A 24,804-nucleotide genomic window follows, 5' to 3' on the forward strand; every position below is an offset into this window, starting at 1 on the left:
GAAAAGCAGAGCACAGAGAAATGTAGCTCCAAAAGTCAATATGAAATAGAAGGCATGCAGAAAAGCAACATGTTTCAAAAGGCCATTCACAATTGCCAAAAGTTTCATTAGAGTGTGATTCTTGTTGCTATAAATTTAATTGGATAATTGGAATGTTTAATTTGTTGTGATTAGACCTGACCTTATCAGCTCAGGTGCCCGTATTTTTGATGAGTCACAAAGACTTTTCAGTTGAGCACTCGATCACATGAACACTACCTAGCATCTACAAAAATAAACCGCTCTTTAAAATATAATTAACATGGTATGGTTGTGTTTGTTCTAAATTATTAGCCATAGCTCTTAGAAGTGGTTCTTGAAGGTATGTTTTATAGTAATTGGTTTTATTTCTTTTTTTCTTTTATTTTGTTGATTTGCAAAAACTGTACATCCATCAGAATGATACACAATAGAAAGCAGCACATAATTGATCACTTCACTGTATAATATACATATATATATTATATATATATGTTTTTTTTTTCTTCATTTTAGCATCCAGAAGAATCTGTGTTTGGGGCATTTACCACGTCTGTTCTCTACTGCAATGAACTGCTTTTTATCTCCACATACAGAAGTAGTTTCAACAGCAGCCCAGATATTAAAGGTTAGAATATTTTACTAAGACAAGACACTGGGTGAAGATTTTTTTATATTACTGTGTAGTAGATGTACAACAGAGTTAATCAGAAATTTTCTTTGTGTATATTTTATAATTAGACATTACTGAAGGAATGTGTTTCAAGCTACATGGAAGAGACTGATACCATAACCTCTTCCTCTACCTCAGGTTCAAGCACCTACATTTATAAAATGTTTCGGTAAGTCATGGTGAAAAAAATTCAAGTGTTTTCTGATATTAATGATAAACATCATGGATTTCACTTTTGTTTTTTTGTTTTTTTTTGTAGACAAGTTGAAGAGGGCCTAACGTATCGATTCCATTCTTCCTGGTGCTATGTTCTGCATGTTCTCAGTGTTTTTTATCAAGTGGCAGGAAAAAAAGCTAATGCAATTATGTTGAAAGTAAGAGTGATTTAAAATATAAAATAATTTCCTTAGCCTTATTTGTTTGAACAAAATAGAAATCTTTCCTTAAACACAGAGCATAAATTGGGTAGACCAAAATTCAATAAATGAGCATTTCTAGATCATTTTCTGTGCTATTTTTTTCTTATTTCTTTATTGGATTATTTTACTGTACTAGACATATATTTTCTAATGTATGGCTTTTAAATAACCGCTAAAGCCATAGTAATGAACTCTAGGAGGATGGTGGAAGCAGAGGTAATACGATGAATACGTCTGAATCCTGAGGAGGTATATGTTAGAGAACTAATTATTTTAATTATTGACGTGTTTTTTTTTTTTTTGCACTTTATTTATATGCTTACAGTTATCCTGTAGCATTAACCTAGTCTATGCTTAGCAAGATGGTTTCTTGGTAAATATACACAATATATAGGAATATTTATTTCAGTTCTTCCTTTATGCACTTTGTTCTTTCATTTGCAGAGCTTACAGTCATTATGTGACCTGCGGGCCACTCCTCGGTTTCCCTTTTCTGGTGAGCTGGATCAAGCTGTTGGCTCCGCAGTAGAGAGTATGGGCCCAGAAATAGTTCTGAAAGCCATTCCTTTGCAAATTACAGACACAGAGTGAGTCAGACTGTTATGAACCCTTGTAAGGGATTGTTTGGTTTGGAAATGTTTGACATTATATGGAAATTGATATATAATTAGATATACTGCATTATAAGTAACTTATACAAAGCTCCTGCTAGGATATGAAAAAATAAATAAATAAATAAATAAATAATAAAAATATATATATATATATATATATATATATATTTTTGGGATAATTTTGCTCCAGTGTTATAAATTGGACCTATTTCATATTACTGTTAATTTTAAAGTGTATTATACATAACATGTTTAGCCAAAATAGGTGAAAATATTGGTTAGCATATAAATATTTTTGGCATCTCATGAAGTAAATGTAGCTAAACTAGCGCATGGACTCTTAAATATTATTTTGTAAAAAATTTAATGTGTAGCAGATCGTGACTAGCTGTTTGCTTGCTAAATAGGAACTCTTTTGAGGAGGAAAATGTTAAATGATATTTTTTTTAAAGTAAATGTTAATTGTATGCATTTAATTTGCTTTCAGCTTTATATATATATATATATATATATGTATATGTATATATATATGTATATGTATATGTATATATGTCTTCATTTAATAATTTTTATTATTGCTGTCTTTAGAGATCTTGAATTCCCGCGGAGCTGGTTAATTCCTGTAATCCGAGATCATGTTAAAAATACAGAGCTTGGATTTTTCACCAGATACTTTTTGCCTCTTGCAACTACACTGAAAAGCAAAGGTAAATTTTTCATCTTGAGAGAACCATTACTTAACTTACTTAGTTTTTTTTTTTTTTTTAATAACCTCTCATTGCCCCTACCCCCTTTTTTTTCCATTTTAGCGGATGAGTTTAGTGCAGCTGGACAAATGTTGCAGTCAAAAGTTTACAACACTTTACAGATGCAGGTGAGATCTTGTGTTGTTTACAAATTATAATATTGTGTTGATTTCATATTTTTGTAATTTATAAAACCCTGATGATTTATCTTGTAGATTGGGTAGGAATAGATTATTTTTGTCAGATTAAGGGGCTTAGTGTTAAAATCTAGACATAACTAAGGATCTTGGTAGCTTAGTGCTTGTGAGTTTGTTTTTTTTTTTCTTTTTTGTTTTCTTGTTTGAAATGGTAGAATAATGTTCAAATAATTTGCTGTAGGTTATTTTTATACCTATACTTCGTTTGCTTTTCCCTCTGTAAGACTTGACAATTCGAGGATGCCCATTGTCATCTCAGTCCTTGTTTCATGTTCAGAGTTTATCTGCCATGTTTAATATACATACAGCTCTTGAGACCACTTTCTAAAACTTTTTACTTCAATACTAAATATGCTTCTTTAAAACTCATAATTTGGGACAAGTTCTGGAACAACTTCTATGCATGTCTTGTTACTGCTACAGAGTCCTCATATCAGTACCTATTTATCTTATTACCTCTATACTAAAACCTGGCTGATTTATGAGAATTAAGGGATATAGAAGAAACAAGTATTAAAAGTAGTATTTTTGGAGTAGAAGCAACATAAATCTAACAGAGCAAGTAAAATATTTTGGTACATTTTTAAGTTTTTAACTTTTTGATTTCTGCTCTTTTTGTAATGTATTGTGTGGTAAATATGAATGCATCACTGATGTATGAAAAAATAAACTGATAGGCTATTTATTAAAACAGAATACTAAAAATGATGTTGTTTACTGGCATATGTCTGTCACAGATTACATAGAATGATGTGTCCAAAATGTCAGAATCTGTGTGCATTTACTTTTTTTGTTAATGCTGATCCTGTGCATTTAAAAAAAAATATAAAAAGGTGAAATAGGCTCCAGTAGGCATCTCAATTAGAAAAAACAAAAGCACGTTTGTGTGAAATAATTATGAGCGTAGGAACCCTTTAGGAACTGAAAACTGTGATGGTATCATAGTGCTAGCTTTCCATCCTTTATCCTACGTGAATAAATTCCTGGAAAATACTTTTCCAAAATATAAACATGTAATGTAATTTTCTGATTTATTGCAAAGTACTAACTACTTAAATAAATAAATGCCTCTTATATATAACAAGTTGAATAAACTGTCATTTGGTTAACAAATAGCAGGTTGTTACAGGTGTTGTCTTTGCTGTGTAGCATACAAAGTTCGACACCTTGTGCACCTCCTATCCTGTCCATCAGTTGTGTCCCAAGGTGATATTTGCAAAGTTTTGTGCATTGAGAAATAATGGATTTTCTTTGGTGGGGATTGGGGGGTGGGATGTATGGGATTAGCACATAGGAGTGTTTTTGTTTTAGTTTGAATCAAAAAGCAGAGGCATTGTAACAACCTGTTGAGAGTGCTGTCACTTAAATGATTGAAGCAACACCTGTAGCAATCTGAATATATAACGGGTTTCATCGCTTTGATACTGGTAAAATATTTATATGTGCTTAACATTTTTTGTGAAATATCAATGGGCTTCCATCAAAGGACAAAATATTTTTGAGAATTAGAATGGAATCTCTAACAGAAATACACACTTACAGTCTGACTATATCCAAAGTGCTTACAAAAGTACATGATGAAGAGTTGAGTCTTAAAATATCTTTAGTTGTATATTCCAGTCAAAAACAAGATATATTTAACTAGGAGAGTGGTAAACTACCCCATTCATGGCATCATTTTTATGTACAGTATTTTTCTGCATTACTAGCAGCGTAAAATAGATCATACTGTGCAAATACATTTGTTTTATCACTTTATGTTTGCATTATCTTTTCTAGCTGTGCTGTATGTTTTTAATTATTTCATGTTAACAAGGTAATGATCTTCTCTGTTTTAGATTTGGACTCTGTTACCTGGATTTTGTCTGTACCCAACTGATTTGACCACTTCCTTTAAGGGAATTGCCCGTGTATTAGGTATGGCTCTCAGTGAAAGGCCTGATCTGCGGCCTGTTATCTGTCAAGCTATTCGAACACTGATCAAAAAGAGCTGTGATAAAGGTAAGTATGACTAAATAATTAGCTGTTTCATTTTTCAATGCATACTTCTTTATAATGTCAGTTTTCTTTCTTAAACAGAGGAAAGCCAAGCAGAAGTAGGGCGCTTTGCCAAGAATTTCCTGCCCATATTGTTTAATGTTTATACAAAAAATCCAGAAGATGGAGATTGCCCTACAACGAGGATGTGTGTACTGGACACAATTAAAGTGTACCTTGCAGTTACAGAACAGCAGGTGTGTATTTAATGAAAGTTCAAAATAGTTCAATAAAAGGTGATCTCTACAAGTTTTTGTGTATGTTAATAGTCAATTTCAAAATTAAGGTATATAAAGGTTTCATCTATAAAATTTATGTGAAAGCTTTCATAAACATTCTGGTAATTGCCCTGGAAGAAAGGCTTGTTTAGTCCAATTAAAATGCCAAAGTGTTTGAAATTGTCTTTAGTGACTAACATCCAGTTAGACATTTTATGGCATAGGAGCATTTTTATTGACACAATCCATTTCTTAAAAGTGTCCTCAGATGACAGCTTTAAACACTGGCCTGGTCTTATTTGTTTTATGTACAAGAAGAGGCTTTAATAGATATGTAAGAGAAGCTCTGATGGGAAAATGCATTTTGATCTCTACATGCTTCCTAATATTACCTTGTTCTGGTACCTTTGTTTTGAACTTCTATGTTTGAGAAAAGTTTTGCAAAGCAGCAGCATAAAAAGAAAGTAGTTTGGTTTTAAAAATGTATTTTATGTAATCATTTTATTTGTTCAAGTGATTAATACAGCTAATTGCCACTTCACATAACGCCCAAACATTTAAATCTTGCCCAGAGAAAGCTTGCACAAACGCTGGAGGAACATGAGATATATATACTGTATACCATACCTTTGAGTGTACTTGTTAAAGCTGATTCTTTTTCTTCTCTTCCCTCCCCAGATGATTTGTTCCTTCCTACAAAAAGCATCTGAAAAACTAAGCGAGGCTGAAAACACAGAGTTTCAACGGTAAGTATGGCATCTTTAAACTTGGCTTAGCTTAGGGAATAGGTTTGTCATTTATCTTCCAAGAGGACCTTGAGATCACAGTTTGCCTCAGAATTTTCAAATTAAATGAATTTTTATGAAGAAAGAGCAACGGGCTTAGAACCATGGCAGACTTTGTTTAGGAAAAATAGTGTTTCATTATGGCATTCACTATTGGTAGTATTTATTTTCAGGCTGCTAGCTGAATAACCATTGCATAATTGGCTGCAGCATCCTCAGTTTAACAAAAGTTACTTTAATATTGCTGGAATACATGTATCCGTATTCTGAAAGTTGCTTATTTCAGTACAGGGTAAGGAAAGACAGTCCCCGGATAAGCCCCAGGTGTTCCCGGCATTCCTCCCTTGGCCACGCCCCAGCATGGCGGAAGTGCCAGCTGTCCTCCCGGCAGCTCTCCGGGTGCCGTCCTAAGTCTTCCCCCTAGCACTTTCTGGTGTGGCGGAAGTGCTGGGGTAACAAGTCCCCAAGGCATTGGGGCGCCTCCTGGCGGTGACCACAGGCCCCTACAGGGTGGAGCTTCCATGCCCTGTACCCGTGGCCCCCAGAGCAACCAGGAAGGCGGCCCCCACGTGATCCAGGGTGGGCTTTGACCCTCTTCCGGTCCCTCACGGCGTCCCGGCCGGGTCGTTGCCCCTGGCATCCCTGACAGTGCCCCCCAGCCAGCGAAAACCACTCTGGGGAAGGAGCGACCCGTCCCGCGAGGGCAGCACAGCCCGAAGCGGGTCCTACTCCAGGACAGCCGGGTCTGGTCCCGCTCTCCAAGCAGGGACAGGGGCGGAGACGCGGCCTGAGCACCACCACTTGGTGCTCCCCTGCGCCTCGCACAGGTTGCGCTCCCCCCTCTTACCGGCACCCCCTCCGAGGCCTCCACATCCACGGTGTGAGGTCAGGTCCCCAATGAAGGGGGTCCTACTGCTCACCTGGGGTCCATCCCTGCTATAGAGAAGAACACAGGGGCAGAACCATTGCCAATGCACCCTTCCTGTGCCACGCACTGGCAGGATTCCCCCCTCCATTCGGCACCCCGGCACTTGCCTGTTCGGCACCCTCTCCACGGCTTCCGTGTCCCTCTTGATGTTGGAACCGCCGGCACCGCCTGCGCTCTCTCCGCCGGCCTCAGGGATTCCCTCTGCCCCCGCAGAGGGCGGCCAGCACCCGGACGCGTGCACCCAGCACCGCGTTCCAACATATTGGAGGAACCGGCACTCAGCCTGCCATTCCTCCTGTCACTGCACTACAAAGTAAGAGCCTCTTTCCCGTCTGCGTCCCTACAGTGTGGCGCGAGACCGCGGCCGACTTGGGGCGGAGGGCGCTAGGACCCGGTGCACTCAGCAGCCCGTGTCCAGGCAGCATCCTCACGGACTCCCCCCTCGGCACACGTGCAGCCCGTTGCGCCGCACCTCCTGTCGGAGGGCTGCTTACTTGAAACTGATCCTTGGCATCACAGCCATGTTCAGCAGACCCTCCTGCATGCTGTACGGAGTCGGCTGTACTCACCATCTCCGCCGTACTGCTCCGGCTGGAGAATCCAGCGCCACGCCGAATGGATCGCTACTCATAGCTCCTCTATGGATGCGACTGTCTTCCTCTCCAGTTCCTGCATCTCCGCCCGGAGGGCACGTAGCAGCTTGAACAGGCGCTGCTCCGCGGCTGAAGGCACGCCTCCAGCTCCGCCAGAGCAGCCGGCAAAGACAGGAAGTTAACCAACGCGGAGCCTACCTGTCTGTCAGCCTCCGACGCCGGCCACTTCCTGTGGGCCTTCTCCTCTGGCCCAATTGGGTCTTCCCCCTGCCCGTGATGGACATTCCTTGGTCCCGCCTCTCTGCAGTCATCGGTGGGCACACAAGACACACTGTCCAATCGCATGCTTTCCAGGGGGAGGGACTTCTGGTCCGCGGCCATCTTGCCTCCCCTTCTGCGGCGGTGACGTGCTTGCCGGCAGCCTTGTTGTTGTTGCCGGCACCTCTCAAGCTGCAGTGTCTCCTCCTCCGCAGCCCTCGCGGCTGCCGCCATGCTGCCAGAGTCCCGCAGACCGGCATGTGCCCGCCACTGACGTGGATCCGGGAAGTCCCTGCCTGAAAAAGAAAACACATGCCCAGCCCCCACAGGCTGGCTGCCGATAGGCAGGGAACTCGCCTCCCCGGACTCGTCCACCTGAGGAAACCTCCTCGGCGTGGCCTCTCTGGACGCCATGCCTTCCCGGGCACCCCCAGCAACAGCATGCTCGTGGGAGCCCGCTGCTCTCGTAGGCACGCCGCCCGCCCGCATCAGGGAAATATGGCCTTCCTGCGGACCCCTGGTAGTCCGTGGGGTTCCTTTACCCCGCGGGGCTGTGTGCACGCAGCACCCGCGGTACGTGGGTGGGATCCCCTGCTGTGCTGGGCCGTCCACAATGATATTTTTTGTTTCAGGTCCCTGCCTTGAAACAGGCGGAGCATCCTGCCAACTACGCCAGATGTGGACACGACCCGGACACAGACAGGCGGACATGTTGTTTCTCAATCACCACACATTTATTCACAATATTTACAATGGTCACACAGACCCAATTCAGTGCACAATCCCCAAAACACAGTCCTGGCCACAATGCCTCTCTTCGGGCTGCCTCCACACCACCTCTGTGCTTCGTTCTGCCTCCTCCCGACTCCAGCGCTGAATGAATGGAGACGGCCCCTTTTATACAGTCCCCTGATGAGCCCCAGGTGTTTCTGGCATTCCTCCCTTGGCCACGCCCCAATGTGGCGGAAGTGCCGGCTGTCCTCCCGGCAGCTCTCCGGGTGCCGTCCTAAGTCTTCCCCCCAGCACTTCCTGGTGTGGCGGAAGTGCTGGGGTAACAGGTCCCCAAGGCATTGGGGCGCCTCCTGCCGGTGACCACGGGCCCCTACAGGGTGGAGCTTCCATGCCCTGTACCCGTGGCCCCCAGAGCAACCAGGAAGGCGGCCCCCCACGTGATCCAGGGTGGGCTCTGACCCTCTTCTTGTCCCTCACGGCGTCCCGGCCAGTCGTTGCCCCTGGCATCCCTGACAACATACACACACACACACACACAGTGGGGTAATATGATTATGGTACCTACAGTGAAGGATGGTGGTGGTAGCATTTTGCTGTTTGGCTGCTTTTCATGAGAAGGGACCTGGCATGTGTTTTAAATAGAAGGAAAAATAGATGATGGAAAATACTAGTAGTTATGTTTGGTTTTGGCATAGCAATCTTACCTTTTTTCCTGCATTTTTAACTTTTAGGTTAACTGTGATGGATCTTATAGCAGCAATGGCTCCATTTGTTGATGAACCTTCATTAAGTAAAGCATTCCATCTTGTTAAGCCCTATCTGGAGGCAAGTTATATTTGACACAACCCCAATGTTTCTGCATTTTCTAAATGGTTCTTTTGTTAACAATATGTATTTTATTTTAGAGTAAGCAGTCAAACTGTCAGAAGAAGGCTTATCGTGTGCTGGAAGAAATATCTGGAGGGGAAACTTTGTCATGTCAGAGTTTTATTAAGACAAACTTTGATGTGCTGAAGCAAACTCTTTTGGAATCTCTGAAATCTGCTTCTTCACCTGCAAAAAGAGTAATTTTTAATGAAAAATTCCTTTAATGACTTGTTCAAGTCAACAGTAATTTTAAAAGTAGTTTTGTGTTTTTTGCAGCCAAGGTTAAAGTGCCTGGCCCATATTGTAAGACATCTGAATCAGGAACATTCAGATTTCATCAAAGCTCTTCTGCCAGAGGTATTTATGCTATTTTTAGAAGGTATTTCTGCATTTATCTCCTTTGCATGAAAGACAGTAACTTTTGTGTTTAAAATTACCCCATATTACTAAGATTTAGTATCCAGAGTTCTATATTGAATTTCAGTGAGTTTAAAATGGTAAGTTACAACATAAGATAAGCTTTTTTTTTAGTGTTCTATAACAAAGATGCAAATCATTTTCTGAAGCTCGCATTTAACAATAGTTACCTATACTAATAAAAGGCAAAGCCCTGACTGACTGACTCACTCACTCACTCACTGACTCATCACTAATTCTCCAACTTCCCGTGTAGGTAGAAGGCTGAAATTTGGCAGGCTCATTCCTTACAGCTTACTTACAAAATTTAGACAGGTTTCATTTCGAAATTCTATGCGCAACGGTCATAACTGGAACCTACTTATGTACATATATACCGACCATAGCCTGCAGCTTGGTGCGTGTGGCGTTGCGTCTCTCATCGTCACGCCTCCCACGTAATTGAGTGCCTGCCCATATAAGGCCGTCCGTCAGCGGCAATCCACTTGAAACACTCTGCCGCTAAATATTCGCGGGTGAAGGACTGTGCATATGGAAACGAAGATGAGATGGTCAGGGTGGTGTTTGGCACAAACTCAGTGAAACTGTGAAAGAAACTTTAAAGTGCCGGGTCTTAGCTAACATTAAATAAAGCCGTGGACATCACACTAGATAGCACAAGCACAGCTGAGAACCTTCGATGCATGTACTCCGAGTGGCTCACGTGAACTGACTGAACAAAGCACACGGTGGAAAAAGTCAATGTCCAGCTAAAGAAAGACAGTGTAAAAAAAAAAGAAAGCCGTGCATCTAGTGTGTGATGTCTCAAATAAAGAGGAAGACGAGCTTTTTATTGATGCAGTAAGAAAGGAATCGATGAGTGAAACCTGTTATCTTTACAATGGTTGACAAACAAGGAGTGTAACTTGAACACAACACATCATCTAAATATGAACCTGATTGAAAGAAATAATGATAATCAAATCCTTGATGACAGCAACACTCATAACAGTCACAAAACAATTACATTGACAATCAGGTTATGTTATTTTTAAAATGTTCCCTTTTCTTTTTCATTACTTCTTTAACACACTACTTTTCCGCTGCGAAGCGCGGGTATTTTGCTAGTACTGTATATAATGTATTGAATATATAATGTGCATCCTTTTAATTTTCAAAAGCAGTTTTTTAACCACAAGACCTGCAATGTTTAGTAGAGTATGGTATAAATCAGTTCAGCATGTGTGTCTGCTTTTGGAGAAAATGGATAAAAACACATGGTCTTTTGGGAGAACTGAAAAACCTGACATTTTAGTGATCTTGTATTTTAACTGATTGATTTTCTGGCACTGCAGGTTATTGTATGCACTAAGGAAGTGTCTGTGGGTGCACGTCAAAGTGCATACATGCTACTAGTGGAAATTGGTAAAGCGTACATGAGATTCCACAGCAATGCAAAAGGTGAGCTTGGGAACATTTTTATGCATAAAAGGATTGTGTTTGCGATCACTTTTCCAAGAAGCTGCTGGCCTTTAAAGCAGGCAATACATAAGTAGGGAAAGTAGGGAAAAAAGATACATAAAAGAATCTGTGCTGATCTGTTGATATTTGTTTATTTAAAACATGCCATGAAAATAGCAGATGCCCTTATATGGCTTATTAACTTAAGGGAAGTTTATGAAAAAAAAGTAGAAATCTAAGTATGCGTACCTGTATTTTGTAGTAAAGAGGACCTGTGTGACTTGATGATATATGTTTTAGATGCTTTGAACAACTATCTGGAAATGATCTACATAGGACTCACAGGCTCAGTCACAATGATCAGCTGTACGATACTGGCTCTAACACGTCTTGTCTATGAGTTCAAAGGTAAGCGGTTTTGTATTTTGCTAATATATTGACTGTCTATGGTTATACTGCAATATTTTCAGAAGGTTCAGAGGAACTGCTAATGATTCTAGTTAAATACATTTTTCCCTGTAAAATGCAGAATTTACCTTGCTAACTGTCCAGGATAGCAATGCAGTATAACATTCAAGTGTGACGATGTGGGTTCGTTGCATGCTCCCATCTTCTGTCTGGGAGCCTTTGAACCCTACACCATCGGTAATGTTACCAACAAGCTTAGCAGTGAGGCAACAACATAGCAAGGGGATGGTGCAAAGTGTACAGAGCTTTTATTAAAAACATTTAACAAAAACAATGTTCAAATAAATAGGTGCACTGCTTCAAAGATTCAAATAAAAAAATAATCCATAAAACAAAAGTGAAGTGGAGGTTAAAAACAAATAGAAAAATCTTCTAAAAACAACGAGGTTAAAATAACATAAAGGAGGCCTCTCGATCCCTGGCTTCGGTTGCGCACTTATCCCAGACCGAGACTTGGTTTCCTTGACGACCAGGGCGCTCACGTCAAGGACTTCACTAACCAAGCCTCCCGACTCCCGCAGCCTGTCATCCTTCAACTAGTCACTCCAGCTCCTTAATCGCTCAGCTGGAGCAACCACTTCCTTCAGCCCCACCAAGTGGCCAAACACTCCCCTCATGGGCTCAACTCCCAGCTGCCTTCCTGCGAGCCTTCACTCGCTCACACCGGCTCTCTTGCCACACTGCTTCCTGCTCTCCAGCAACCTTCCCTCTCTTTTTCCTTTCTTTCTCCCCCCTTAGCCAACTCGCGCTTCTATACATCAAGAGGGCATGGCAGCTGTGGCAAATCAGCAGCCCCAGGAACAATCACACATGCGGACAGTTTCCCACCTGTGCACTTAGGTGAGAAATGCCCATATTGCGAATCGCCCCAAGAACCGCTTCAGCTACACAAACCTCACCAAGCTGCGAGCGCGGTGCTTATTTATTTAAAAGCAGCCCTTTTTACATGAGCTGTAGACCCACTACACCACATCAAGTCTATCAGTTTTGAACTCTGTTTTCTATTTAATCTGTTTTTGCCAGTTAGATTATTACATATGATAATGAAGGATGGGAATTACTACTTTACCACAGAATATTCTTTGTGCGCATCTCTTATATGTAATATTTTTTCAGACTTCATGGAGATTTCTGTGGTAGAGCAGCTACTAGAGAATGTATGTCTCCTCCTCTCCTCTAAAACAAGAGAAGTGGTTAAAGCAGCACTGTCTTTCATCAAAGTTATTTTATTCGTCTTGGACATAAAGATTTTGACCAGTCATGTGTCAGTATTGGTAAGTACTTAATCATTAAACATTTTGTTTCATAAAAGATCAAGTCCAATAATTTATCTCTTTATGCTTTGCACTTGCTATTTTTTATTCAAATGAAGAGTATTGCAGTAAAACAGAGGTGTCAGAATTGTTACCAGCTGTATCAAAACGTTTTCTAAATACAAATCTTAAATATTTAGTGTTTTTGGTCAGTTAAATAAAACAACTTGAGTAGATTTGTATGTATATATGATTATGATTTTAACATGACTGATTACAGTAAAAATAATCAGCTTTAAGAAATCATTTTACTTGATAATTAAATTTAATAAAATTATTTTCAAGATGGAGGGTCTTGGAAGCATCAAAGATGATATCCGGTGGAATTTAAGAACAAAGCTGAAAAATATCTTCACTAAATTAATGCGTAAGTTTGGGTAAGTTGTTGGAAGGCTGGAACATTAACCTCAAGTTTATTTTAAATTGTAAGCTTCATGAAAGTAAGCTTTAGTAGAAAAATTGTGCATAGAATGGATTTCCTGCTTAATAAGATTGTTTTATTGCAGGTTTGATCTAGTAAAAAGTATGCTTCCAGTACAATGCCACAAAGTGCTTATCAATATTCGCAAAGCAGAAGCAAGAAACAAGAAACGCAAAATGTTGAAAAAGATGGCTGAATCAGATTCTGAGGAAGAAACTACAAAAAACAAGAGCAACAGGCAAGTCAAAGTTGTTATAGCTAGTAAAAAATTTCTGACACCTTTTAAAAAGGTTGTCTAACAGGAATAAGTGAATAACCACTAGTTTGATGATGGCACCACTGTGCTCTTCTATGGTTTTAATTCTGGAATGTCTTACAAGTTAGTTTGTTACTGTAGATCCTTATCAGTTATAGGATGATATATTGTAAGAAACCACAACATTAGGTATAAGGCTGGAATTAGTTTGGAAATAACTGAGAATTATGGAAAACATTTGGGAGTGGTACATTGCAGAAAATTCCACATGTGGCACTAGCAGACTAAGCATAAAGAGCAATACCCATTACCACTTACACCTCCAATGAGTTTAATGCACATATCAATCTAGCTGTACATTTCTTTTATTTAATTATTTAGCCATCTGTAAAAATGCTGTTGCAACTTTTAATTCAGTAAAACTAAGTTTAGCTTTGAGAAGATATCCAGGCTTATAACTTCCCTTTGACTTGCTTAAAAGTGCTTGTTGTACATCCCTTTACAGCATTGAAGACATATTGGCTGAATCAGAACCAGAGGATGAAGAAGATGTCAAGCACGCTCGAGTTTCAAAGAAACAGAGCCGACATAAAGGACAAGCATGGCTGAAGGAGGGAGAAGGAGATGAACCTCTAAACTTCTTAGATCCCAAAGTTTCGCAGAGAGTATTAGGTATAAAATTTCAATCCAAAGATTGTGTGTATATTTATTTAAAGATGGAAAGCTAGTATCATGCTGGATATTTTGGTTGTGTTTACCATTTTTCAAGCATTTACTGTATAATTTAACTTTGATATTCTATTAAATGTTTTGTAGCAACAAATCCTGATGTGAAAAAAACCCCAAAAGCCAGCCATGGCTTCAAAGTAGCTTCAGATGGGCGATTGATTATTAGTAATGATGATGATGATGAGGAAGAGAAATCAGAAGGTAATAATAGTCAGTAAAACTACAGATATGAAGATTGCTTACATTTAGTTGTAATTACAGTTGAACTGCTTTATCTGCAGGGAAACAAGAAGGAATAAATGATGTTTTGGAAGAAGTTGGTGTTAAAAGTGTAAGTACTGAAAGTATGTTATCATTGATATCCTGTCCCAACTGATCTAACCTTGCAGTAGCTGACATTTTGTTTTTAATTTTTAACAGAAGAAAAATTTAAAACGTAAATTTCAAGAAGGCAACTTTGATGATGATATGGAAGTTGAGTCACAAAATAAATATAAAGGTAGGGGAAAATGTTTACTTTTTAAAATCAACAATTGTAACGTGTGGAAATGTTCGGATCCGGACACACACAGGCAGACACAGAATGTCTCAAAACACACGGTTTATTGCACCACACAAAAACACAGTGCACTAATCACCTTCAGAACAGTCCTTTAGACTTCCTTCTCTCCTCTCTACTGCCTCCAACTCCTCCCAGGCAAGCTCCGTCCTCTTCCACCCGACTCCGGCTCCCGAGTGGAGTGAGGCGGCTTCTTTTATATGTCACCCGGATGTGCTCCAGCTGCTTCCTGATCTTCTTCCGGCAGCACTTCCTGGTGTGGCAGAAGTGCTGCTCTTGCACCCGGAAGCACTCTGTGCATACCTGGACTCTTCTTCCAGCAGCACTTCCTAAGTGTGACGGAAGTGCTGCCTTCCAGGGCTCCATAATCGTCCGGGCACCCCCGCCGGTGACCACGGGCCTCAACGGGGATGAGCTTCCAAGCTCTGCTCCCGTGGTCCTCATGCAGACTAGGGTGGCTGCCCTGTCGTGACCCAGGGAATGTATTGCTCCTCTCCAGGTTCCTCCAGGCATCCCAGCTGGGCAGGACTCCCAGCCGTCCGCCACACTTGGATTCGAAAAGTTTAGTAAATCCCTAACTGCAAAATCTATTCATTTTATGGACAAGCTTAAATTAACTTATTGTAGAAAGTATATTTTCATGAAACAATCAATTTAGAAATTAATTTTTATTGCCAGTTTCTTATGATTGGTTCATTCATGTGTATTTGGCATGAGGATGTGGTAAGGATGGTTGTGTGTTTTACATGCATTAATTATTGGTGAAAGTCAATAATTGAGACTCTCCATTACGGCTCTCATTTTCCTTTCCTTACCTTTGTCGTGGAATAAGATTTTCTATCACTCACTGAACCACGCTTGTTTAAAAAATGGAATAATACATTGCTAAACACGAAGATTACAGAAGTAGGAAAATTGCTTATATATAGTAAAACGAGCAGGAAGTAATACAGATAAGAGAGAAAATACTCAAGTAGGCTATTGGGAATTTAAAAAGGCCTACCTGCCTTTCTTTTAAAAACTAGTTGTGTACTTGAGACTTTAGCAAAGATTGTCTTCTGTGCAAAACAAAATCTTTACTAAAAAGGGCAATACCTAATTTGTACTAATAAGGCACCATAATATTTTCATGTGGCACCTGCCCATTGTTTGGCTCTGTTCACAATTAGTCCAACATAATATATAAGTCCAAACGTGGCCAGGTTTAGTTTTGTTGTTGTATTGAAATTGCCTGTTATTTTAATAAAGGTAATTTCATTGTTATCAGTGAGTTGGTGAGGAGGAAATTGGTGATCTGAGGGTCCAAAGATTTATACAAACTTTAATAAACTGAAGTAGTGGTAATGTGGTATGTTTTGTATTCTTATATACGGTGACTTTAGAAAGTATTCAGACTCTTTCACTTTTATTATGTTGCAGCCTTGTGCTAAAATTGTTAATTTTAATGAAGCAACACTCAATACTCTATAATGACAAAGTGAAAATTACATTTTAGGATTTTTTATAAATTTATTGAAAGTATACACTTGAAATATCACATTGACACAAGTATATAAACCCTTTACACAGTACTTTGTTGAAATACCTTTGGGAACATGAAGGGGTCTGAATACTTTGTGAAGACACAGAGTGTGCGTGTGTGGATGCGTGCGTGCATGCATATGTGTATTGTGTGTATATTTTTAATATTGGTGTTTTCTGTTTGTCTAAAAGCTTAAGTTGTACAAAACATTTTGTTGCAATTAGAATATTTATTCAGGATAACTTTAAATATGGTTCTTAAGGCTTTAGAGCTGTGGCCGCTGGTTTTTGTTCCAACCAATTTTGCATTCAATGCATTATTCTTACTTTAATTTGTTGTTTATTAAGTCCTTTTGTTTATTCTAAGAAATTCTAAATTATTTATAATTTTGCAAAAATGTAAATGTTTTATGTTTGCCTTGTTAATGTGTTTGTGTTTTTAATTCTCCCATGGACTGAATTTCCTCTTTTAATTGTATCCATATGCTAACAACAATAAATCTGAAATTATTTCACTGCGAGCTCCACTTGTCTGTAAGTGATGAACAGACAAGTGAAATAGCAGTAAAGCGAAGTATCCCCTTTAGCATTCAGTGTTGCTTACACATGGGTCTGAGCTTCCCATTGCTAATTATTAGCATCTGCATATAAACTGCAAAGAAAGGAGGAAATCAAAATGAAAACTGGCAAAGTTATGGCAGAGAATGCAAATGTTTATGAATTTCTATGAATTTCTTAAAAATTATTTGTAGGCTGGATAACTAAACATTGAATTTAAAAAATAAGAATGATATGCTGATTGTAAAATTGGGTGACATAAAAACCTGCAACCATGGGGGTCCCTCAGAACTGAACTTAAAAGCATTTTTTCTAGACATTGCACTTGACATACTGTGTTAACATTAATAGTACCAAGCTCAGGACTCTGGCCTTAATTTCAGAAAAAAATGGTAATGTACAAAAAAAAAAACACTTTTAAAAAAGATTTGAAAGTTAAGACTAGTTTGCCTATTTTGCTTTTAAAACATTTTGTATTTTCATTTTAATGTATGTGCCTACAAATAACTTTCCTCCTGTTCCTGAAAGCAATTTTCCAGTGTTTTGTGCAGATTTTAGCTGATAGGTGTATGACACATAATTGGCAGATTTAACAACTGTAAAAATGTTACATTATTGGATTTTGTTTGAAATTAATATTTATACAATTTGACCTTTCAGCTGGCGGTTCTGGGATTCATAGAAACGTGTCTAAAGTGGAAAAATTTGGTGGTGAATACAAGTCAAAGGTGAGTGATATGGTGTAAGATAAGTAAATAAAATTTCACATTTTTCTGAAGTGAAGACTGTTTAATACCTATTTGTTTTATTTTGTTGGGCATCAGTGGTACATCCCTAAAATGAGGAGTTAAGGTCCCTGTAAAATGTTGGTTCCTACCCAATTCCAGTGGACCTGCTGTATTTATTTTTGAGAAAATGATTATGTGAAAGGCAACCATAGATGTTGTTGTAATCTGCTATATACTGTAGCCCCCATCTATTGTTGCCTGTTGATTTTTTTATACTTTTGTACTTAATTAATTTCACAATAGTAAACCAAATAGCAGTCAAATTAAAAAAAAAATTTCCTTCAAATATCCGCACTTCAAATTGTATTTATTACATAAAGTAAACAATTAAAAATATAAACTGCTCTTCATTGCAATAGAAGTGCAGTATGTGTTGCTTATTTATGTTTGTATTAGCAAAGGACAACATGATGAAAACACCTAAGAGTATAAGGACCTAATAAAGAATAGTACTATTATTTGCCTTCAGAACAGCCTCAGTGTTTTGGAATGCTTTTATATGATGTGATATTGCACCCAACCCGGCACAGACTGACCCAGAGGCACATGTAGAAGCACACAGACTTTTTGATTTTTCTACCCCTGTGGGCACACGTCTTCCCCGTGACCCACAGGTAATACACAGTCCCAAAAGCAGTTAAATAAGACACACAACTCTCCACCTTGGCACCACCACCACTCGTCCTCTTCCTCCCGATTCCGGCTAATGAGTGGTGGATGCTGGCCCTTTTTATAGCCCACCCAGAAGTGCTCCAGGTGCTTCATTACCTGTGGCTAATTGCACTTTCGGGCAGGGCTCTAGACATGTCCATAAAGGCTCCGGGATCCATGCAGCACCCTTTGCCAGCCACCCCAGATCCCCACAGGGTTGTGGAGAACTCCATCTCCCATGGAGCCCTGCGGGAAACTGAGGCATCAACGTCACCCAGGGAGGCTGCAACCAAGCATCCTGGGGGAGGTACTGAGGAGCCCATGGCTGCTCCCTCGGAACATATGCAGAAGGGGTGTCCTGGCCGGGTCCGCCACAATGAGTTCTAAAGTTTATAGTGCTGGATTTTGCATTTTTGCTTAAGACTAGAATTACCAGAGTCTACGAAAAAACTTGTAGATCTGGCCCACCTTAAAGCCGTTCTCACCTCTCCGCCAGCCTCCTTTGTCCTGTAAATGTGCCGATAAAACAAGCTAGCAAGCAGCCGGCTATTCCATCCCCCCACCGACTTAGGACATGCATGGACTTCTCCCAGCTCATGCCTCGATTGATTATCTAGGGTGAAGTGGAGTTTTACGGTGGAAATAATAGATTGTTAAACACATTGTTAAAACAGAAACTTTTTCATATTTTAGTAATAAATGTTACAAAATGTAGGCATAAACTATAAAATGTGTGAGGCCTGAAGGCCAAAGATAAAAAAAAAACACTTTCTCAAAAGGTTCAAGAATGTCACAACAGCTTCCGTTGCATACCGGTAGGATTTTGTCACTCAGAGCGCAGCACACTTGCTGTACCTCAGAGACCAGAGTTCGATTCCCCGCTGGGGTTTTTTATATATAACCTTTGCAGTTCTGCCTGCCTGAACTCCCTGTTTATCTATATAGTAATAACAGTAATTTTATTATTATATAGCAGCTTCCCTGTCTGCCTATCATATAGTGCCTTTCCTTCCTATCTATCTATATACCTATCCCCTTAGCTGTTTTTTTATATATCTTTATACAGTGCCTTCCCTGTTTATTTATATATCTAGTGCCTTCTCTGCCTGTCTGATTGCATATAGCGCTGAACTTACTGCTCTGTACTATTCTGTCCTCTGCATGTCCTGGAGTACAAAAGAAACACCACCATACAGTAACATGTGTGGACTGGCAAGATCGGGGGAAAAAACATGCGGTCACTGATTACAAACTTCAAGATGAAAGAAAGAGTCAATATATGTGAAAACATCATCACACTAATGCAATATTATTTGAAAACGAACAGCATCAGATTGGGCGCATATTCAAACCCGATCTGATGCTGTTTGTTTTCAAATAATATTGCATGTACTATGCGTTGAAACTGCTGCACTGAATAAGCTGATGTCTTCTGTAACAACGTCAGCGTGTATTCAAACCCGATCTGACGCTTTTCGTTTTCAAATAATATTGCATGTACTGTACTATTAATAGAATAAAAACATACATTTGATTTCAGTCAGTCTGTAAGAGCTAGTGTAAATGCATGATAATTGTAAAGGTTAGGTTTTTTTTTTTAAATTCAGTTCCATTCTCTCAGTCATGTTCACGACCTCCCCCCTCCCCATCTGACACTGCTGTTTTCACATAAAGACGCACCGTAGCTCGAATGTTATTTATCTGGAGACGCACTATAGCTCGAATGTTATTTATGTAGGGAAGAAAGTACAGTGTTTGGTGCTCATTCAGTGTAATAGGAACCATAGCACAGTAGGAAGGGTGTGTGGGAACTGTTAATATTTGAATGTGATGATTTTATATAGCACGGATCGGAAATCAGCAGTTCTTAGCATTGCAGCACGCAAGCTGTCGTATCAACCGCCTACTGTAACTTGCTTTCTTTTTTCTTCAGTTATAGCCTTGAATAACAACAACAACAACAACATTTATTTATATAGCACATTTTCATACAAACAGTAGCTCAAAGTGCTTTACATATTAAAGAATAGAAAAATGAAAGACATAATTATAAAAAAATAAATCAACATTAACATCGAATAAGAGTAAGGTTCAATGGCCAGGGGGGACAGAAAAAACAAAAAAACTCCAGACGGCTAGAGAAAAAATAAAATCTGTAGGGATTCCAGACCATGATACCGCCCAGTCCCCTCTGGGCATTCTACCTAACATAAATGAAACAGTCCTCTTTGGATTTAGGGTTCTCACGGAAGGGCTTGATGATGATGATGGTCACGTAGACTTCTTCCTTTTAATCCGTCCATCATTGTTGGAGCATCGTGAAGCTTTGAGTAGGTGGAGGTGGCGCAGGCCACCACCACAAAGAAACCGGAAAAAGAAACAGAAAGAGAGTAGGGGTCAGTACCGATTTTAGAGCCACCATGAATAGTTGTTATGATGAATTGAACATACAGAGTATCAGGATTAAGTTAAATTACGATTAAAATGAAGTTATTAAAAGGCCATGTTAAAGTAATGTGTTTTCAGCAGTGTTTTAAAGTGCTCTACTGTATCAGCCTGGCGAATTCCTATTGGCAGGCTATTCCAGATTTTAGGTGCATAACAGCAGAAGGCCGCATTTTAAAGTCAATTCTGAATGACACAGGTAACCAGTGTAGTGACATCAAAACTGGAGAAATGTGTTCTGATTTTCTTTTCCTAGTTAGGATTCTAGCAGCTGCATTCTGCACTAGTTGCAAACGATTTATATCTTTTTTGGGTAGTCCTGAGAGGAGTGCGTTACAGTAATCTAGTCGACTGAAAACAAGCGCGTGAACTAATTTCTCAGCATCTTTCAGTGATAAAAGAGGTCTAACTTTACTTATGTTTCTTAAGTGAAAAAATGCTGTCCTAATGATCTGATTAATATGTGATTTAAAATTCAGATTACAGTCAACAATCACCCCTAAGCTTTTTACCTCCGTCTTGACTTTTAATCCTAATGTATCCAGTTTATTTCTAATAGCCTCATTGTATCCATTATTGCTGATCACTAAAATTTCAGTTTTCTCTTTATTTAACTTGAGAAAATTACTATTCATCCATTCTGAGATACTAGTCAGACATTGTGTTAGTGAATCAATAGAATCGGGTCATCAGGTGCTATTGATAAGTACAGCTGTGTGTCATCAGCATAGCTGTGGTAGCTCACGTTGTGCCCTGAGATAATCTGACCTAACGGAAGCATGTAGATTGAGAATAACAGCGGACCCAGGATAGAGCCTTGTGGAACACCATATTGGATATCATGTGTCTTCGAGTTGTAATTCCCACAACTAACAAAATATTTTCTCCCTGTCAGGTAGGATTCAAACCAATTTAAGACACTGCCAGAGAGGCCCACCCATTGACTAAGGCGATTTCTAAGAATGTTGTGATCAATGGTGTCAAATGCAGCACTCAGATCTAAGAGGATGAGAACAGATAAATGGCCTCTGTCTGCATTTACCCGCAAGTCATTTACTACTTTAACGAGTGCAGTTTCTGTGCTGTGATTTGTTCTAAAACCTGACTGAAATTTATCAAGAATAGCATGTTTATTTAGGTGGTCATTTAACTGCATAATGACTGCCTTCTCTAGAACTTTACTTAAGAAGGGCAAGTTAGAGATGGGTCTAAAATTTTCAAGAGCCGAGGGTCAAGATTATGTTTCTTAAGTAGGGGTTTAACTACAGCAGTCTTAAGACAGTCTGGGAAGACCCCAGTATCTAGTGACGAATTTACTATGTCAAGAACATTATCAATTAGCACGCCTGATACTTCTTTGAAAAACCTTGTTGGTATCGGGTCAAGGACACAGGTGGAGGGTTTTAATTGAGATATTATTTTTTGTAAATCAGGTAAATCTATCCTAGTGAAAGAGTTTAATTTGTTTATAACAGGATGTTGGGGTTTAGGGGGATCCTTAGTGTTGTGGAGATATACTATGTTATTTCTAATATCATTAATTTTTTGATTGAAGAATACAGCGACAGCCTCACAGGTTTCACTGGAAGCACTTAGGAGGCATTCCTTTGAGCTACCTGGGTTTAGTAGGTGATCAATTGTTGAAAATAAGACTCTAGGATTACTAGCATTGTTATTTATAATATTAGAGAAATAGCAGCGTCTCTCAAGACGGACAGTGTTATTGTATTCTGTTATTTTGACTTTTAATATTTCGTGGTGGATAGTAAGTTTACTCTTCCTCCATTGACGCTCAGCTCTACGGCATGTTCTCTTTAAATCAGACACTCTTTGGGTCTTCCATGGTATACCAATGCTAGAAGATTTTTTCACTGTCTTTTCAGGTGCAACTATGTCAACAGCAGCTCTCACTTTAGAATTAAATCTTTCCACCTTACTATTTACATTGTCCTCGCTATTATAGCTGGCACTATAAACGGACTGATTGCTTAAAATGTTTGTAAGTTTTAAAGCTGCTGCTTTAAAAGTGCACTTGTTTTGTTATACTTGTACACCAACATATGTTCCTGTATTTGAGCAACATGGGCATGCTCAAAAACACGTGTAATGCCACGAAAAGTGCACGCAGGCACTTCAGTTCGCAAGCATTGGTACGAGAATGCAGTCACAAGTACACTGCAGATCTATAGCGCGTCTTTATGTGAAAACAGCAGTGTCAGATGGGTAGAGTGAAGGAGGATCCTGAATGCGACTGAGAGAATGAAAAGTGAATAAAAAAAACCAAAGCTAACCTTTACGAAAAGTGAATAAAAAAAAAAACAAAGCTAACCTTTACAAGTATCATAAATTACACCGGCTGTTACATACTGAAATTAAATGTATGTTTTTATTCTAAAATAGTAAGAATAAGAGCAGTTTACTTCTCAAAACGGAGTCGTGGTGGATCAAACTCATGACCTTTTGATTACCAGTCAGCAGCTGATACCATTACGCTACCATGGCAGTTGTAGTAAATGTGTGTCAATGTGGCATGCTAAGGTGGCTTTTTTTCTGCAGTTATATTTTTGAATAAAAGCATACTTGTTCTGTTATATTTGTGCCTTTTGTGAAAGTGTTTCTTTGATATTTGGACTTCAGGCTTCATACATTATATAGTTTATGCCTACATTTTGTCATTTACTACTACAATATGAAAAACGTTTCTGTTTTAAAAATGTGTTTACACAGATTACGGTACAAATGGAACACAAGTGAAATGCGTGTATTCCAAATAACGATCTATTATTTCCACTCTAAAACTCCACTTCACTCCCAGATAATCAATCAAGGCATGAGCTGGGAGAAGTTTGTGCACGTTCTAAGTTGGTGGGGGGATGGAATAGCCTGCTGCTTGCAACTTGTCTTTATCAGCACATTTAGATTACAAAAGACGCTGGCGAAGAGGTGTGAACGGTTTTAAGAAGCGATTTAAGGTGGGACGGATCTACAAATTTTTTCATAGGCTCTGGTAATTCTAGTGTTAAGAAGAAAAGCCTCCAGTTTTCTCACGGCAAATGGAAATCTTCTCTGCACTTTGCCCTCCAAATCTTCCTATAAATAGTCAACAATTAGATCAGGTGATTGAGGAGGCCCTGGAAGGCATTTGAGTTCATTCTAGCATTCACAAACCTACTCTTGATTGAATTAGTTTAACATTGTGTATTCAGGAAGTATCTTCATGGAGTAGGTGAACATCATGTGCTATCAGTGTTTCCATCATAGGGAGTATCTGATCCTGTAAAATTGCTTCATATTCCATGGCTGTTAGGTCAAGTTTTCCCACAAAGCTACATAATGACTCCCATGAAACCTGCTGCTCATACCATTATGGATGCCATGTCATTTTTAAGAGTTGGTAACAGACATTGTGGGTTTAAGCCATCCTGTAGCATTCTCCAAAGGTTCATGCATCGAAATGTACAAAACAGAGTGAAGGAGAACTCATCAGGCCAGATTTCTTCCATTGCTCAGGTAAATAGGTTTACTGCTGCTTAGACCAGTTTATGCAGTTTTATGCATTGACTTTTGATATTTGCAGTTTCCAAACAGCAGTCCTGCCATACTCATGAATTTTATAATATGCATAATATTATTGCTACTGGGTAAATTCTGTGGTCATTCTTTTAGACTGTGCCTTTGTGACATTTTGCAACTATCCTGTGAAGAGGACTTGAAACTGACTGTCTGATGCAGTTTGTCCATGTTTGGCATACACTGTCATTATTCTTGCCCTTTTTATGACGTGTGTAACTGCAGTATAGGGACTGGACTGTTTGACCTCTTTAGAACCCTGTTAGAATCTCCATCAAAATGTTAATTGTCAGACCACTTTTATAGTTGGCATATATTGCTCATTGAGAATCAACCTAATAGGGGTTTTTACCTACATTTGTAATTGTAATTTAGTTACTGAAACTCCTGTACCAACTATATTAATATAAATATTACAGAAGTTTCAGTTTCACTAAAAGTAAACCGTTTGTTTTTTATTTACATATTCTTGTTTACTGTATCTTTCAAAAATAAAAGTGAAGCACATGTAGCATGGTTTGTCCTTTTTTCAGCATTGACATTAATTGAAACTGAAATTTTAATATGGGATATAGATGTTTAA

The 24,804-nt window shown here is 39.2% G+C and overlaps 1 protein-coding gene across 1 annotated transcript in view; it reads left to right on the forward strand.

The window, feature by feature from the left end:
* The window catches only part of rrp12 (ribosomal RNA processing 12 homolog), a 50,419-nt gene that overhangs the window by 19,615 nt on the left and 6,000 nt on the right, over positions 1-24,804 (forward strand). The window contains exons 11-32 of the mRNA XM_039774412.1: positions 535-646; positions 760-860; positions 951-1,065; positions 1,555-1,697; positions 2,313-2,431; positions 2,534-2,598; positions 4,506-4,668; positions 4,747-4,901; positions 5,601-5,668; positions 8,950-9,043; positions 9,124-9,282; positions 9,362-9,442; positions 10,837-10,942; positions 11,243-11,350; positions 12,527-12,684; positions 13,009-13,100; positions 13,230-13,382; positions 13,906-14,072; positions 14,217-14,330; positions 14,411-14,460; positions 14,550-14,628; positions 17,428-17,495. Of these exons, the coding sequence (XP_039630346.1) occupies positions 535-646; positions 760-860; positions 951-1,065; positions 1,555-1,697; positions 2,313-2,431; positions 2,534-2,598; positions 4,506-4,668; positions 4,747-4,901; positions 5,601-5,668; positions 8,950-9,043; positions 9,124-9,282; positions 9,362-9,442; positions 10,837-10,942; positions 11,243-11,350; positions 12,527-12,684; positions 13,009-13,100; positions 13,230-13,382; positions 13,906-14,072; positions 14,217-14,330; positions 14,411-14,460; positions 14,550-14,628; positions 17,428-17,495 (2,470 nt within the window). The remainder of the gene's footprint in view (positions 1-534; positions 647-759; positions 861-950; positions 1,066-1,554; positions 1,698-2,312; positions 2,432-2,533; positions 2,599-4,505; positions 4,669-4,746; positions 4,902-5,600; positions 5,669-8,949; positions 9,044-9,123; positions 9,283-9,361; positions 9,443-10,836; positions 10,943-11,242; positions 11,351-12,526; positions 12,685-13,008; positions 13,101-13,229; positions 13,383-13,905; positions 14,073-14,216; positions 14,331-14,410; positions 14,461-14,549; positions 14,629-17,427; positions 17,496-24,804) is intronic.

Source organism: Polypterus senegalus, chromosome 1 (assembly GCF_016835505.1).
Source record: "Polypterus senegalus isolate Bchr_013 chromosome 1, ASM1683550v1, whole genome shotgun sequence".
Taxonomy (NCBI): Eukaryota; Metazoa; Chordata; class Cladistia; order Polypteriformes; family Polypteridae; genus Polypterus; species Polypterus senegalus.